The 19358-nt window shown below is 33.0% G+C and overlaps 1 protein-coding gene across 1 annotated transcript in view; it reads right to left on the minus strand.

Moving 5' to 3' along the window:
* The window catches only part of LOC133645484 (E3 ubiquitin-protein ligase SH3RF3-like), a gene marked incomplete at its 3' end in the record, with an annotated part of 50502 nt that overhangs the window by 26954 nt on the left and 4190 nt on the right, over positions 1-19358 (minus strand). The window contains exon 3 of the mRNA XM_062040324.1: positions 14965-15071. Coding sequence (XP_061896308.1) covers positions 14965-15071 — 107 coding nt within the window. The remainder of the gene's footprint in view (positions 1-14964; positions 15072-19358) is intronic.

The raw sequence follows: 19358 nt of genomic DNA on the forward strand, positions 1-19358 counted from the left end.
ATATATACTTACAGCATGATCAAAATATGTAAATATTACATGTTATTATGAATGTTACTAGATACTACATATATACTACAGCATGATCTAAATATGTAAATATTACATGTTATTATGAATGTTACTAGATACTACATATATACTTACAGCATGATCAAAATATGTAAATATTACATATTATTATGAATGTTACTAGATACTACATATATACTTACAGCATGATCAAAATATGTAAATATTACATGTTATAGTGAATGTTATGACATTACATATATACTTACAGCATGATCAAATATGTAAATATTACATGTTATAGTGAATGTTACCAGATATTACATATATACTTACAGCATGATCAAAATATGTAAATATTACATGTTATCATGAATGTTACTAGATACTACATATATACTTACAGCATGATCAAAATATGTAAATATTACATGTTATTATGAATGTTACTAGATACTACATATATACTTACAGCATAATCAAAATATGTAAATATTACATGTTATTATGAATGTTACTAGATACTACATATATACTTACAGCATGATCAAAATATGTAAATATGACATGTTATCATGAATGTTACTAGATACTACTTATATACTTACAGCATGATCAAAATATGTAAATATTACATGTTATTATAAATGTTACTAAATTCTACATATATACTTACAGCATGATTAAAATATGTAAATATTACATGTTATTATGAATGTTACGACATTACATATATATTTACAGCATGATCAAAATACTGGTATGTAAATATTACATGTTATAGTGAATGTTACTAGATATTACATATACTGTATATTTACAGCATGATCTAAATATGTAAATATTACATGTTATTATGAATGTTACTAGATACTACATATATACTTACATCATGATCAAAATATGTAAATATTACATGTTATTATGAATGTTACTAGATACTACATATATACTTACAGCATGATCAAAATATGTAAATATTACATGTTATTATGAATGTTACTAGATACTACATATATACTTACAGCATGATCAAAATATGTAAATATTACATGTTTCATGAATATTACTAGATACTACATATATACTTACAGCATGATCAAAATATGTAAATATTACATGTTATTATGAATGGTACTAGATACTACATATATACTTACAGCATGTATATAAAACCTTGCTGGAAGTTTTTGGATGTTTTGTTAAGCGCTTTATACGTGGAATAGATCGACTTTTGCTAGCGTTTATTTAGGATTTAGAAAGCATAAAAAAAGAAAAAACATATGTGCTCTTGTCTTATTTAAGGATTATGAATGATCGACAACATTGTAAAAAAGTGCAGTTGCCCTTTAAGGACACTTGCACACCTTAGGACTAAAACATTGGAGATGGTTTGACATTTGAGGAAATGTTCCAGTCAGGTTGTAAAAGCAGCTGAAGTGACGGAAACTTTTGCAGAAACTTTCACCGTCACAACACCTTTATCATCTCGACAAAGGACATCTTAAATAACACTTGTCCTATCCTCAACTTGGAGGCAAGTGTAAAACGAAGTTAATCTCCAATGTGGAGGCGTCATGAAAGTCACACTAGAAGCCCCCCTCCCAAAAACTGAATCCAGTTCAGAGTTAATTCTGTAGATGTGTGTTTTTAAAGTAGTTGGACTGCAGGACCCAACTGGTCATCGCTACGCACACGACTTACAAACTTAAATGGTTCTTAAACTGGGTTCAGAAAGTGAAAAGTTTGGAAAGTGAAGCTAAATTCTGCACAAGAAATAATGTAAATATGAGTTATGTGTTCCAGCCTGGACAAAAGTGCATATTTTAGTGAAATTTTGTACACTTTGAACACTGTATAATAAACAGAACTGTGCTGTATGCGCTGCTCGAGCAAGTCCCCTATGGTGCCCTCACAAACGATCAGACATCACAAAAGTCCTTAACTTTAATAACCATGTTGCAGCAATAATAGACATTTAAAAAAGTAGAACCCACTCGGGCGAGGAGCTGAAGAGAAGGCAGCAGACAGAGGGAGAGAAGGAAGGGGGCAGGGGGGAGGGTCCGTGTGTGTGTGTGTGTGTGTGTGTGTGTGTGTGTGTGTGTGTGTGTGTGTGTGTGTGTGCGTGTGTGTGCCTTGAAAGACATGCTGAAAGAGAGTTAGTGTATTTTCCTCCGCTGTGAAATAGGTGTGCTCTCAATTTTACTATCATATTTGTACATATCCTGATGCTGTTCTGTTGTTGTTGTTATTGTTGTGTTTGTTGTTGTTGTTGTTGTTGTTGTCTCTTTGTCTTATCCCCCTCTTGCCCCGCTATTTCCCCCTCTGACTTCCTTTTTTTCTCTTTCTATCCCCTCCTGCGCCAAATAATCATATAAATCTATTTTTGTAAAGTAAATCTGTACAGCAGATATGGGCATCTACATCAACAATATGATGTGTATCATCTACATCAACAATATGCTGTGTATCATCTACATCAACAATATGCTGTGTATCATCTACATTAACAATATGATGTGTATCATCTACATCAACAATATGCTGTGTATTATCTACATCAACAATATGATGTGTATCATCTACATCAACAATATGATGTGTATCATCTACATCAACAATATGATGTGTATCATCTACATCAACAATATGCTGTGTATCATCTACATCAGGGGTCACCAACCTTTTTGAAACCAAGGGCTACTTCTTGGGTACTGATTAATGTGAAGGGCTACCAGTTTGATACACACTTAAATAAATTGCCAGAAGTAGCCAATTTGCTCAATTTACCTTTAACTCTGTTATTATTAATAATTAATGATATTTATCTTTGTGGAAACACTGATCATCTTAATGATTTCTCACAATAAATATATATAGAAACAGATAAATATCAATATGCAACACTTTATTTTTATATTTTCTCTAAGTGCACATTTTTCAAATTGAACATTTTCAAATGATCACTTCTAAGACAGTCTTGTGAAATCACAATATCCCATTTTAACTAGCTAGCCACTAACATTTTTGAACAAATCATGAATTACTTTGCACCATGTTTGTACAAATAATAACTCATGTAAAATACAAAAGTCAACTCTCAAATTTTCAAATCATGTCACACTTTGAACTGGACACCAAATCTGTTATCTGTTTCTTTGTCAGTTAGTGGGAAGCCTGGCATTGCATGCTGTTAACTAGTGTGTTGTACTCTGGTGTGTAACTTGACACTGCAACTCTGAGTGAGTCTTGCAGATGTGCATCAGTGAGGCGTGTTCTGTGTTTGTTCTTGATGAAGTTCATGTCAGAAAAGGCTGATTCACAAAGATAAGATTTTTCCTCATTGTTTGCGGAACCTTCTTAATCTTTTGGACATATTTTCACAGCAATCTGGCCTTAAGCTTAATTATGATAAATGTAAAATGTTAAGGATCGGAAATCTAAAGGGAACGTCCTTTCGAATGGAATGCAAAGTGCCTGTTTTGTGGACAGATGGACCAGTTAACATACCTGGTGTTGTTGTCCCAGAAAATCTGGAAGATCTAGGCTCAGTAAATTATGATAATCGACTAAGAAAGCTGGACAAAATTATGTAATTACGGAAAGGGAAATCCCTAACCTTGTATGGTAAAATGTCTATTGCCAACTCATTAATTATTCCTCAATTTATGTATTTGTTTTTGTCATTTCCAGCTCCATCACAAAACTTTTTTAAGATTTATGAGCGGAGGGTCTTCGATTTTGTCTGGAACGGCAAACCAGAAAAGATTAAAAGAAAGGTTTTGTACAAAGAGTATGAATATGGGGGCCTGAAACTTCTCAACCTTGAAGCTATGTGTCTGTCTTTAAAAGCATCAATTGTTCCAAAGATGTATTTAAACATTGAGTGGTACACAAATGTCCTGTTGGACAAAAAACATGTACTGTATCAAAAGAAATTGTATCCTTTTTTACAAGTGATCCCCTCCCAGAGAGTCTGCTGGGAAACATGGCGGGGTTCATAAAGGAAACAATCCACTCATAGTGGTGTTTTCAATTTTATGTGCCAGAAAAAAGAGACGATATTTTGCAGCAGTTAATATGGATGAACTCTAATATTGTTAATAGATGGAAAGCCTTTCTTTTGGAAAAATATGTTTGAAAGAGGAATCATTTTTGTCAATGATATTATCAAGGAGAATGGTAAAATTATGAAGTATGATGAATTTAGAGCTATGTATGGTGATGCTTGCTCAAGCTTTTCATTTTATCAACTAACTGGAGTAATTGGGAAAAGATGGAAACAAATAATTAATTATGGAACTACTAAATTATTAGTTTGTAAACCTCTAATAAGAAATTCTAGTTGGCAAAAAGGAACTAAAATAAATAGAAAAATATATAATTTTTATTTAATAAAGAAATCTTTGAAGGCTGCCTCATACAACACAAATGGAAAATGGGAGGACATTTTTGACTGCCCGTTGCCATGGGATGCCATATTCAAACTAATCTATAAAACCACTATCGATGTGCAAAATCGTTATTTTCAAATTAAAATTATTTATAACTTCTTACCCACAGGGAAAATGTTAAAATTATGGAATATGACAGAGTCAGATGATTGCCGATTTTGTTGTGAGGAGCCTGAATCCACCCTGCATTTGTTTTGGTATTGTCATATTGTGTCTTTGTTTTGGGTGGAAGTTGAAAAAATGTGTTTAAGGATTGGTTTGTTTATGAAGCTTAATGTGGTTTCTGTTATTTTAGGAGAGTTCATTGACAATCATGATTTAGTCAATTTAATTATAGTACTCGGTAAAATGTTTTTGTTTTTAAGGCCAAAAACAGATATTCACTTAGTATTACTTTCTTTAAAACATTTATTCAGTATTTTCTAACTTTAGAAAGTTACATGGTTGAAAACGATAATGATGCCAAAAAACATTAAAAAAAAGATGAGAAGTCCTCAAAGGCTTATTTTGAAAGTATAATTATGTTTATAGATTATATGATATCTGTTGTTGTGTTCCCTCATTTGAGTGACCTGGACATAATCTGGACTGTACATAAATGCTTATTTTGAAAATGTAATTTTGTTTATAAATTATATGCAATCTGTTGTGTTCCCTAATTTTTTTCTGTGTACATGAATGAAGGTGTGTGTTGCTGAGTCCGACTTGGACATTATCTGGACTGGGCCTGGTTTAAAAAACCCTTTAAACAAATCTAATTTCATTGACAACCTGGTCTGTTGAAGATAAGGCCCTTTTTTTAAAAATAAAATAAAATAAGATAAATAAATAAAAAACATTTTGTTGGATAAAAAAGAAAGTAAAACAATATACAAATAATTACATAAAAAATAGTAATTAATGAAAATTTTAGTGGACCAGCAGCCTATACAATCATGTGTCCCTTGCAGATGTGTTGTCTATGTTGTGGGAACCAGAATATTGGTATCAGAAATAAATAACTTCTTTTGTGTGAGTGGGTGTGGAAGAGTGTGCATGGGGGAGGTTGTTTGGGTTGATGCACTGATTGAAAGTGTATCTTGTGTTTTTTCTATGTAGATTTAATTTTTTTTAAATTTTTTTAATTTTTTTTTAAATAATTTTTTTAAATTTTTTTTTTTTTTTTTTTTTTTTTTTTTTAGAACAGGCCCGCGGGCGACTCATCTGGTCCATACGGGCGACCTGGTGCCCGCGGGCACCACGTTGGTGACCCCTGATCTACATCAACAATATGATTTGTATCATCTACATCAACAATATGATTAGTATCATCTACATCAACAATATGCTGTGTATCATCTACATCAGGGGTCACCAACCTTTTTGAAACCAAGGGCTACTTCTTGGGTACTGATTAATGCGAAGGGCTACCAGTTAGATACACACTTAAATAAATTGCCAGAAGTAGCCAATTTGCTCAATTTACCTTTAACTCTGTTATTATTAATAATTAATGATATTTATCTTTGTGGAAACACTGATCATCTTAATGATTTCTTACAATAAATATATATAGAAACAGATAAATATCAATATGCAACACTTTATTTTTATATTTTCTCTAAGTGCACATTTTTCAAATTGAACATTTTCAAATGATCACTTCTAAGACAGTCTTGTGAAATCACAATATCCCATTTTAACTAGCTAGCCACTAACATTTTTTAACAAATCATGAATTACTTTGAACCATGTTTGTACAAATAATAACTCATGTAAAATACAAAAGTCAACTCTCAAATTTTTAAATCATGTCACACTTTGAACTGGACACCAAATCTGTTATCTGTTTCTTTGTCAGTTAGTGGGAAGCCTGGCATTGCATGCTGTTAACTAGTGTGTTGTACTCTGGTGTGTAAGTTGACACTGCAACTCTGAGTGAGTCTTGCAGATGTGCATCAGTGAGGCGTGTTCTGTGTTTGTTCTTGATGAAGTTCATGTCAGAAAAGGCTGATTCACAAAGATAAGATTTTTCCTCATTGTTTGCGGAACCTTCTTAATCTTTTGGACATATTTTCACAGCAATCTGGCCTTAAGCTTAATTATGATAAATGTAAAATGTGAAGGATCGGAAATCTAAAGGGAACGTCCTTTCGAATTGAATGCAAAGTGCCTGTTTTGTGGACAGATGGACCAGTTAACATACCTGGTGTTGTTGTCCCAGAAAATCTGGAAGATCTAGGCTCAGTAAATTATGATAATCGACTAAGAAAGCTGGACAAAATTATGTAATTATGGAAAGGGAAATCCCTAACCTTGTATGGTAAAATGTCTATTGCCAACTTATTAATTATTCCTCAATTTATGTATTTGTTTTTGTCATTTCCAGCTCCATCACAAAACTTTTTTAAGATTTATGAGCGGAGGGTCTTCGATTTTGTCTGGAACGGCAAACCAGAAAATATTAAAAGAAAGGTTTTGTACAAAGAGTATGAATGTGGGGGCCTGAAACTTCTCAACCTTGAAGCTATGTGTCTGTCTTTAAAAGCATCAATTGTTCCAAAGATGTATTTAAACATTGAGTGGTACACAAATGTCCTGTTGGACAAAAAACATGTACTGTATCAAAAGAAATTGTATCCTTTTTTACAAGTGATCCCCTCCCAGAGAGTCTGCTGGGAAACATGGCGGGGTTCATAAAGGAAACAATCCACTCATAGTGGTGTTTTCAATTTTATGTGCCAGAAAAAAGAGACGATATTTTGCAGCAGTTAATATGGATGAACTCTAATATTGTAGTAGATGGAAAGCCTTTCTTTTGGAAAAATATGTTTGAAAGAGGAATCATTTTTGTCAATGATATTATCAATGAGAATGGTAAAATTATGAAGTATGATGAATTTAGAGCTATGTATGGTGATGCTTGCTCAAGCTTTTCATTTTATCAACTAACTGGAGTAATTGGGAAAAGATGGAAACAAATAATTAATTATGGAACTACTAAATTATTAGTTTGTAAACCTCTAATAAGAAATTCTAGTTGGCAAAAAGGAACTAAAATAAATAGAAAAATATATAATTTTTATTTAATAAAGAAATCTTTGAAGGCTGCCTCATACAACACAAATGGAAAATGGGAGGACTTTTTTGACTGCCCGTTGCCATGGGATACAATATTCAAACTAATCTATAAAACCACTATCGATGTGCAAAATCGTTATTTTCAAATTAAAATTATTTATAACTTCTTACCCACAGGGAAAATGTTAAAATTATGGAATATGACAGAGTCAGATGATTGCCGATTTTGTTGTCAGGAGCCTGAATCCACCCTGCATTTGTTTTGGTATTGTCATATTGTGTCTTTGTTTTGGGTGGAAGTTGAAAAAATGTGTTTAAGGATTGGTTTGTTTATGAAGCTTAATGTGGTTTCTGTTATTTTAGGAGAGTTCATTGACAATCATGATTTAGTCAATTTAATTATAGTACTCTGTAAAATGTTTATTTTTAAGGCCAAAAACAGATATTCACTTAGTATTACTTTCTTTAAAACATTTATTCAGTATTTTCTAACTTTAGAAAGTTACATGGTTGAAAACGATAATGATGCCAAAACACGTTTAAAAAAAGATGAGAAGTCCTCAAAGGCTTATTTTGAAAGTATAATTATGTTTATAGATTATATGATATCTGTTGTTGTGTTTCCTAATTTGAGTGACCTGGACATAATCTGGACTGTACATAAATGCTTATTTTGACAATGTAATTTTGTTTATAAATTATATGCAATCTGTTGTGTTCCCTAATTTTTTTCTGTGTACATGAATGAAGGTGTGTGTTGCTGAGTCCGACTTGGACATTATCTGGACTGGGCCTGGTTTAAAAAACCCTTTAAACAAATCTAATTTCATTGACAACCTGGTCTGTTGAAGATAAGGCCCTTTTTTAAAAAATAAAATAAAATAAGATAAATAAATAAAAAACATTTTCTTGGATAAAAAAGAAAGTAAAACAATATAAAAATAATTACATAAAAAATAGTAATTAATGAAAATGTTAGTGGACCAGCAGCCTATACAATCATGTGTGCTTCAGGGACTGTGTCCCTTGCAGATGTGTTGTCTATGTTGTGTTCAGGGACTGTGTCCCTTGCAGATGTGTTGTCTATGTTGTGTTCAGGGACTGTGTCCCTTGCAGATGTGTTGTCTATGTTGTGGGAACCAGAATATTGGTAGCAGAAAGAAATAACCCCTTTTGTGTGAGTGGGTGTGGATGAGTGTGCATGGGGGAGGTTGTTTGGGTTGATGCACTGATTGAAAGTGTATCTTGTGTTGTTTTTAGGTAGATTTAATTTTTAAAAATTTGTTGTTTTTTTTTTAATTTTTTTTTTTAGAACAGGCCCGCGGGCGACTCATCTGGTCCTTACGGGCGACCTGGTGCCCGCGGGCACCGCGTTGGTGACCCCTGATCTACATCAACAATATGATTGTATCATCTACATCAACAATATGATTAGCATCATCTACATCAACAATATGATGTGTATAATCTACATCAACAATATAATTAGTATAATCTATCAATCAATCAATCAATGTTTATTTACATCAACAATATGATTAGTATTATCTACATCAACAATATGATGTGTATAATCTACATCAACAATATGATTAGTATCTTCTACATCAACAATAGGTTGAAGATTTTGCTCCACCTCAATCGTAGTTTACTGCGACAGATGTCACGATTACATAAGTGAATGAGCCACACTACACTAACAAGAAGACTCAGGATAGCTCAATGGTTAAGACTGCTGCCTCTCAGTCAGTAAATCTGGGTTCAAATCCCCACCTTGGAATAGCTAGTTGTTTTGTTACACCTATCATAGTTTAATGATTGCATGAGCGAAAATCATGTTTTGATGGGACCCAGGTTAGCTCAATGGTCAACACTGTGGGCTCCCAATGCAGGAGTACTGGGTTTGTATCCCAATTTATTTGATACGTAACTTAGGTTTACAACTTTGTTCCACCTCAATCATAGTTTACTGCGACAGATGTCACGATTACATTAGTGAATGAGCCAGACTACACTTACCACAAGACTGAGGATAGCTCAATTGTTAAAACTGCTGCCTCTCACTCTCTATTACAGGGTTCAAATCCGTAACTTGGAAGATCTAGTTTCTTGTTACATCTATCATAGTTTAATGATTGCATTTGTATGTGGGCGAAAATCAGGTCTTGGTGGGACCCAGGATAGCGCAATTGTTAAGACTGCTGCCTCTCAGTCAGTGAAAGTGGGTTCATATCCATAAGTTGGTATTACTAGTTTTTCATTTCACCTCTATCATAGTTTAATGATTGCATTTGTATATGAGCGAAAATCATGTGTTGATGGGACCCAGGATAGCTCAATGGTCAACACTGCGGGCTCCCAATACAGGGGTACTGGGTTGAAATCCCAATTGGTTTGATATGTAACTTAGGTTCAAAATTGTGTTCCACCTCAAGCGTAGTTTACAGTGACAGGCGTCACAATTACATTAGTGAATGAGCCAGAAGATTACACTAACAACAACACTGAGGATAGCTTGATGGTTAAGACTGCTGCCTCAGTCAGTAAAACTGGGTTCAAATCCATAACTTGGAATAGCTAGTTTTTTGTTTCACCTATCATAGTTTAATGATTGCGTTTGTATATGAGCGAAAATCATGTGATGATGGGACTCAGGATAGCTCAATTGTTAAGACTGCTGCCTTTCACTCTGTATTACTGGGTTACAATCCATTACTTGGTATAGCTATTTTTTTGTTTCACCTATCATAGTTTAATGACTGCATTTGTATATTATGAACAATCCTGTCTCAACAAGACCCAGGATAGCTCAATGTTTAAGACCGCTGCCTCTCACGCAGTACTACTGGGTTCAAATCCATAACTTGGAAGATCTTGTTGTTTGTTTCGCCTCGATCATAGTTCACTGATTACATTTGTATATGAGCGAAAACCAAACCTTAACGGGACCCAGGATAGCGCAATGGTTAACAGTGTGGGCTCCTAATACAGGGGTACTGAGTTCTAACCCCATACAGGGAATCAGTAATTTGGCTGTATGGCGTCAAAACGACATACATTGTGGGGTGTTTCTTCTCCCCCACACAAAGTAATGTTATGTGCTAGTTGTTTGAGTAACATACAGTTGAAAAATTAAGTAAACACTAAAGATAATAATAATCCAAAATACATTGTCAAATGGTCAATGATGACACCTCTGGGGTTACCTGTGAGAATGAGTGAGTGTAATTCCTGAGGTGGGTGGGGATAGGAGTATAAAGTTAATAATAAAGAGCGTTGACCAATGACCTCTCCTGGGTACAATTAAAATGAAATAGGTTAATTATAATTGGATAAAAAAAAAAAGTTTATTAAATAATTATTTTAACATTACATGGGAGAAGTGACACAGTCACAATATATCTCACATTGAAGCCTCCAGCAAGTTTTGCAAATCACATGTCAACCCAACCGGGATTCGAACCCTGCACCCTTTAATCTGAGTCAACGGTTTTAACCACTGGGCTATCCTGGGTCTTGTGTAGAGAGGATTTTTTTTCATACACAAATGTAATCGAGGACTCCTGGCTCAGTAAAGTATAATGAGGTAGAACAAAATGCAATGAACCAGAGTGGGGTTTGAACCCAGTACCTTTCATTCCGAGTCAGCAGTCTTAACCCCTGGTCTATCCTGGGTCTTGTGAAGAGTCGATTTCGTTCCATACACAAATGTTATCTACGACCCCTGGCTCACTAAAGTATGATGAGGTGGAACAAAATACTGTCAACTAAAGCTGGGTTTGAACCCCGCACCTTTAATTCCAAGTCAGCAGTCTTAACCACTGGACTATCCTTCTTGTGTTTAGAAGATTTCTTTCCATACACAAATGTAATCGACAACCCCTGGCTCAGTAAAGTATGATGAGGTGGAACAAAAGAATGTCAACCGGAGTGGGGTTCGAACCCAGTACCTCTCATTCCAAGTCAACAGTCTTAACCACTGGGCTATCCTGGGTCTTGTGGAGAGTAGATTTTTTTCATACACAAAATGTAATCGATGACTCCTGGCTCAGTAAAGTATGATAAGGTAGCACAAAATACAATCAACCAGAGTGGGGTTTGAACCCAGTACCTTTCAGTCCGAGTCAGCAGTCTTAAACCCTGGTCTATCCTGGGTGTTGTGAAGAGCGGATTTATTTTCATAAACAAATGTTATCCATGACCCCTGGCTCACTAAAGTATGATGAGGTGGAACAAAATACTGTCAACTAGAGTTGGGTTTGATACCTGTACCTTTATTTTCAAGTCAGCAGTCTTAACCACTGGACTATCCTCCTTATTGTGCTTTGAAGATTTCTTTCCATACACAAATGTAATCGACAACCCCTGGCTCAGTAAAGTATGATGAGGTGGAACAAAAGATCTGTTGTTATTCTCAATCTGATCTGAATCTCTGTTGTTTTACGGTTCTCTTATGTATTTTAAAATGTATGTCTTAATGTATTATTTTTGAAACTGCTCTGTGACATGTGCTGTTGACCTCTTGGCCAGGTAACCCTTGTGAAAGAGATCTTGATCTCAATGGGTTTTCTTATCTGGTTAAATAAAGGTTCTATAAGAATGTCAACTGGAGTGGGATTCGTACCCAGTACTTCTCATTCCAAGTCAGCAGTCTTAACCACTGGGCTATTCTTGGTCTTGTGAAGAGTAGATTTATTTCCATACACAAATGTTATCTACAACCCCTGGCTCACTAAAGTATGATGAGGTGGAACAAAATACTGTCAACTAGAGCTGGGTTTGAACCCCATACCTTTAATTCCAAGTCAGCAGTCTTAACCACAGGACTATCCACCGGCTTGTGTTTAGAAGATTTAGAAGTCCACCTCAGGGGTTACCTGTGAGTAGGCGTGTGTGCGAGTGAGTGTAATTCCTGAGGTGGGTGGGAATAGGAGTATAAAGTTAATAATAAAGAGCGTTGACCAATTACTTCTCCTGGGTACAATTAAAATAAAATAGGTTAATTGTAAATGGATAAAAAAAGTTTATTAAATAATTATTTTAACATTACATGGGAGAGGTACTCCTCGCAAATATTATTATTTTTTTTTTTCAACTCCACAGCAGTTCCAATACTCTTTTCCACGCTGGTCTGTTGAGTTCTTGGACTTTTTGGTACTCATATTAAGTTAGCAAAATGGGCAAAACTTGCCAAAAGGTGAAAAGTCACAGAAAAGGCACTGAGTAGTGACTAGTAGTGTAGTGCAGCAAGTGACTGGAGGGCTCCGCCTCCTCAACAATGCTGTGCCCTGCTTTTTGCCTGCAGGCGTGACACAAAATGAATGGAAGAAGCATCGAAGGACATTTGACTTCATCTAAAAGTTGGTCAAAGTTTGCAAATAGAGGGGTTCATAAATGGAGGCTCCACTGTATCCCCTACATGAAATCACTTTTATATTTTGGCCACACTTCGAGACGATTTGTACGACAGTAGCATGACTCGGTCTTGTGAAGAGTAGATTTCTTACCATACACAAATGTTATCTACGGCCCCTGGCTCAGTAAAGTATGATGAGGTGGAACAAAATACTGCCAACCGGAGTGGGGTTCGAACCCAGTACCTTTCATTCTAAGTCAACAGTCTTAACCACTGGAGGTTCAACTGTCACTGCATTAAAAAAACAAGTGCACTCAGGGAATAATATGTTCAAGAAAAGTCCAAGAATATATCATGTGGGGTTTTTAGAAGTGGAACATGGCCAATATGTTTGGGGCATAATGCAGGAAAAATGTTTAAATATTTATATTTAGAACGCCAAAAACAGGCAGGGATGAATAATTTAGTATACAATACAGAATATACATTGGTACCTGTCTCGTCTATTTAATATGCTTTAAAGGAGAACTGCACTTGTTTAGAATGCTGAACACATACTGTAGGCCGTCATTTTTTCCCTACGCTTTGAAACCCGCGTCTTATAAAACAGTGCAGCAAATTTATGTATTTTTCCTTCGCGGACAACCAGATGAAGTATTATTTAAAAAAAACTAGCAAATACACTAGAAAAAGTGTGTTATTGTTAGTGCTATGGCACTATCTGTTCAAACTGAGCTTTCAACCGGAAGTACAAGTGCCGTTCCATCTTCTTATCGTCCACAGCGTTTCTCCTCGAATGGATTCTTCATTTATTACTCCAAGCAATGTTGATAGTTGAGCTTTTCGTTGTCGTGTTTGTCAATGAATAGATTGACGAATCATATACCGTAAATTACGGATTATAAGCAGCTACTTTTCCTCCGCTTTGAACCCTACGGTTTATAAAAACGGTGCATAGATTTTTATTCGCTAACAACCCCAATGTTTTGTGTTTCAATAGTTTTCCTTTAACACAAGCAGAAACATTGAAAAGGTGTGTTGTTTTTTGTGCTACGGCGCCATCTTTGGACAAGTTCGTTCACTGCAAGTGTTGCCGGTTGAATTTTTTTTTAAATGCCTTAAACCGAAAATATAACCGTCCATAGCGTTTCTACTCGTATGGAGTCTTCATTCATCGCTCCAAGCAACGTTTGCAAGTTTTACAATATAACTAAAACAATTCTATGGCGTCTGTAGGAGTGTTTCCATGTCATAATGTAAGCTAGCGTCGTTAGCATTAGCTGATATGCTGACACCTTTACGAGCGTCTGTGTCAGTATTATTAACTTACGACGGCGTTCTCTTTGGATTGTTTCAGTTTCACAAATTCCTCAGTAAGTCTAATTAGTCATTCTGTTTCGTTTGATCCGCCGTTTTACTGCCTTGTTACAGACGACGTTTGAAAACAATCAAGGTACGTATATAAACATTTACAAACATTTACAGTACATTTACTCCACTGTGGTTGGCAGTATTTTGTTCCACCTCCACCATACTTTACTATACCAGGAATCCTTGATTACATTTGTGCACGGACTAAAATCTACTTTAAACATGACCTAGTGGTTAACACTGTTAACTAGGAAAGTATGGTGCTGGGTTCAAGCCCCACTCTGGTTGACAGCATTTTGTTCCCCCTCCATCGTATTTTACTGAGCCAGGAGTCCTCGATTACATTTGTGTATAGAACACAATCACCTCTACACAAGACCGAGGATAGCTCAGTGGTCACGACTGTTGACTTGGAATTCAAGGTACTGGGTTCGAACCCCACTCCGGTTGACGTCATTTTGTTCCACCTCATCATACTTTACTGAGCTAGGGGTTGTCGATTACATTTGTGTATGGAAAGAAATCTTCTAACATTTACATTTTCTGCGTAAATACCTCATTTCACAACGTACATATCTGCGACTTATAGTCGGGTGCGGCTCATATATGGAAAATGTTTATTTATTCTAAAATGTAGTGGGCGTGGCTTATATACCGGAACGCTCTATAGTCAGGAAAATAGGGTCGTTAACAGGAAGGAGAACTACTCACATGTTGAGAGGCAGCTGCACCTTGGCGTGGGCCAACAGCTCCGAGGTTATGGAGGCCACCTTCGGCCCCCCTGCCGAGGAGGGCGAGGGACCCGGGGACGATGCGTCCTGCAGACATGTAGAAAACACATCACTCTCTTTGTGTCTGCAAGCTTTTTAATCTCCAAATGCATCCTGGGCACTAAGCAGCAGACACAAAAAAACACTCTTGGCCATAAAAAGTATTTTATTTAAATAGACCCGTCAGAAGTGGTAATTGGGAAATATATCAGGGACGCTAAAAAGCGGCCCCCGCTGTATTTTTGTGGCTTATTTTGAAGACGCTATATTTCATCACGGACATGCGGAAATTGCATCACGACGCAGTTGGCCTTACATCAGTCAACGCACGCTCACAAATCACTTACCGGCAATAAAAGCGCAGGCAGATTCACATGAATGGATTTAATATATGAATATTAATAAGTGAGCCAATGAATCGTCCAATTAAAAGCATTGCCTCACAGTGCAGCCATTTAAATGAAATTAAATTCATTTAAATACGTTCATTTAACTCTTTCGTTTAAATAAGCGCATTTAACTATTTCATTTAAATAAATTCATTTAACTTTTTTTTTTAAATAAGTTCATTCAACTCTTTAATTTAAATAAGTTCATTTAACTGTTTAATTTAAATAAGTTCATTTAACTCTTTAATTTAAATAGGATAATTTAACTCTTTGATCTAATCAATTTAATTCAACTTTTTAATTTGAATAAGTTAATTTAACTCTTTAATTGTAATAAGCTCATTCAACTCTTTCATTTAAATAAGTTCATTTAACTCTTTGATTTAAATAAGCTCATTTAACTCTTTAATTTAAATAAGCTAATTTAACTCTTTAATCTAATCAATTTAATTAAACTTTTTAATTTGAATAAGTTAATTTAACTCTTTAATTGTAATAAGCTCATTCAACTCTTTCATTTAAATAAGTTCATTTAACTGTTTAATTTAAATAAGCTCATTTAACTCTTTAATTTAAATAAGCTCATTTAACTCTTTAATCTAATCAATTTAATTCAACTTTTTAATTTGAATAAGTTAATTTAACTCTTTAATTGTAACAAGCTCACTCAACTCTTTCATTTAAATAAGTACATTTAACTGTTTAATTTAAATAAGCTAATTTAACTCTTTGATCTAATCAATTAAATTCAACTTTTTAATTTGAATAAGTTAATTTAACTCTTTAATTGTAATAAGCTCATTCAACTCTTTCATTTAAATAAGTTCATTTAACTGTTTAATTTAAATAAGCTCATTCAACTCTTTAATTTAAATAAGCTAATTTAACTCTTTAATCTAATCAATTTAATTCAACTTTTTAATTGGAATAAGTTAATTTAACTCTTTAATTGTAATAAGCTCACTCAACTCTTTCATTTAAATAAGTACATTTAACTGTTTAATTTAAATAGGCTAATTTAACTCTTTAATTTAAATAAGCTAATTTAACTCTTTGATCTAATCAATTAAAATCAACTTTTTAATTTGAATAAGTTAATTCAACTCTTTAATTGTAATAAGCTCACTCAACTCTTTCATTTAAATAAGTACATTTAACTGTTTAATTTAAATAGGCTAATTTAACTCTTTAATTTAAATAAGCTAATTTAACTCTTTGATCTAATCAATTAAATTCAACTTTTTAATTTGAATAAGTTAATTCAACTCTTTAATTGTAATAAGCTCATTCAACTCTTTCATTTAAATAAGTTCATTTAACTCTTTGATTTAAATAAGCTCATTTAACTCTTTAATTTAAATAAGCTAATTTAACTCTTTAATCTAAATAAGCTAATTTAACTCTTTAATCTAATCAATTTAATTCAACTTTTTAATTGGAATAAGTTAATTTAACTCTTTAATTGTAATAAGCTCACTCAACTCTTTCATTTAAATAAGTTCATTTAACTCTTTAATTGAAATAAGCTCATTTAACTCTTTAATTGAAATACGTTTATTCAACTCTTTCATTTAAATAAGTACATTTAACTCTTTAAATTCAACAAGTTCATTTAACTCTTTAATTTAAATAAGTTAATTCTAAGTAGAAAATGGATGGATGGGATTTTAAGTCTTTACTTTAAATACGTTCATTCAACTCTTTAATTTAAATGCGTTCATTCTTAATTTGATTACATGCTATAGTATGATTTTATTGTCATAATTTTACTGCATGATTTTTGTATCCCTTTAATTTAGGTAGCCAGGGACTGCAGATGGAAATGAGCTATTTAGCTATAATCTGGTACAGAACATATCTGTCTTTGAGCTTAATGTTTCTGTGCATTGTCCCTTCAAATAAAGACTACACTGAAACTAACTCTTTCCTTTTAAATAAGTGCATTTAACTCTTAATTGTAATACGTTTATTTAACTCGTTAATTGAAATAAGCTCTTTTAACTCTTTATTTAAAGAAGTTAATTTAACTCTTTAATTTAAAGAAGTTAATTTAACTCTTTAATTGTAATAAGTTCATTTAACTCTTTAATTGAAATAAGTTCATTTAACTCTTTAATTTTAATAAGTTCATTTAACGCTTTAATTGAAATAAGTTAATTTAACTCTTTAATTTTAATAAGTTCATTTAACTTTTTAATTTAAATAAGTTCATTTAACTCTTTAATTTAAATAAGCTTATTTAACCCTTTAATTTAAACAAGTTAAATTTAAGTCTTTAATTTAAATACGCTCATTCAACTCTTTAATTTTAATGCGTTTATTTAACTATTTAATTTAAATAACTTCATTTAACTCTTTAAATTAAATAAGTTAATTTCACTCTTTCATTTAAATAAGCTCATGTAACTGTTTAATTTAAATAACTTCATTTAACTCTTTACTTTAAATAAGCTAATTTAACTCTTTAAGTTAAATAAGTTCATTTCACTCTTTAATTTAATCAAGTTCATTTAACTTTTTTATTTAAATAAGCTCATTTAACTCTTTAATTTAGATAAGTTCATTTAACTCTTTTTTAAAATAAGTTAATTTAACTCTTTAATTTAAATAAGTTCATTTAACTCTTTACTTTAAATAAGCTAATTTAACTTTTTAAGTTAAATAAGTTCATTTAACTTTTTAATTTTAATAAGCTCATTTAACTCTTTAATTTGAAATAAGTTAATTCAACTCTTTCATTGAAATAGGCTCATTTAACTCTTTAATTGAAATAAGTTCATTCAACTGTTTCATTTAAATAAGTTCATTTAACTCTTTATTGAAATAAGCTCTTTTAACTCTTATATTTAAAGAAGTTATATTAACTCTTTAATTTAAAGAAGTTAATTTAACTCTTTAATTTTAATAAGTTCATTTAACTCTTTAATTCAAACAAGTTAATTCAACTCTTTAATTGAAGTAAGTTCATTTAACTCTTTAATTTAAATAAGCTAATTTAACTCTTTAATTTAAATAAGTTAATTTAACTCTTTAAATTAAATAAGCACATTGAACTCTTTAATTTAAATAAGCTCATTTAACTCTTTAATTTAAATAAGCTCATTTAACTCTTTAATTTAAATGAGGTATTTTAACTCTTTAATTTAAATAAGCTTATTTAACCCTTTAATTAAAATCAGTTAATTTTAAGTAGAAATGGATGGATGGAATTTTAAGTCATTAATTTAAATACGTTCATTCAACTCTTTAATTTAAATGCGTTCATTTAACTTTTTAATTTAAATACGTTTTTTTAACTCTTTGAATTAAATAAGTTCATTTAACTCTTTAATTTAAATAAGTTCATTCAACTCTTTAAATTAAATAAGCACATTTAGCTCTTTAATTTAAATAAGCTCATTTCACTCATTAATTTAAATACATTTATTTAACTCTTTAATTTAAATAAGCTCATTTAACTCCTTAAATTAAATGGATTCAATCCATTAAAGGCTTCCATTTTGGGCGTTAGCTACTGTACTATTTTGTTTGATTTTTAAGTGTTTTTTCTTAGCCTTTTTGACATTTTTCTAGTGTAGCTAGCTCTATACGAGTCCAAAAAAAGAGCAAAGGACAATGGAAGTGTGGTTTATCCACGGCGTTGTTGACAACGTCTCACCCTTCACCTCCCTTCCGAGTGACAATGTGTGTGCGTGTCGGCATGGCGGCGACAACTGAGGACAGTTCAGTTGTTGTTTCTGCTTTTTTAATAAGTAGAAAGTTGAATCATGGCCTCCTGGGTGTGTTTGTGTGTGAGACACAGCACTGTCAAGCACTTTATATCGTGTTCAAGGAGTACAATCTTTTACTATTGAGTGAAACCTCCATTTGCAAACGCCTCTATTTTGATGACATCACTTCCTGTACACACGGGCACACCCATTTCGGAGAGGAGGAGCCTACTTTA

Source organism: Entelurus aequoreus, unplaced genomic scaffold (assembly GCF_033978785.1).
Source record: "Entelurus aequoreus isolate RoL-2023_Sb unplaced genomic scaffold, RoL_Eaeq_v1.1 HiC_scaffold_170, whole genome shotgun sequence".
In the NCBI taxonomy this organism is placed as follows: Eukaryota; Metazoa; Chordata; class Actinopteri; order Syngnathiformes; family Syngnathidae; genus Entelurus; species Entelurus aequoreus.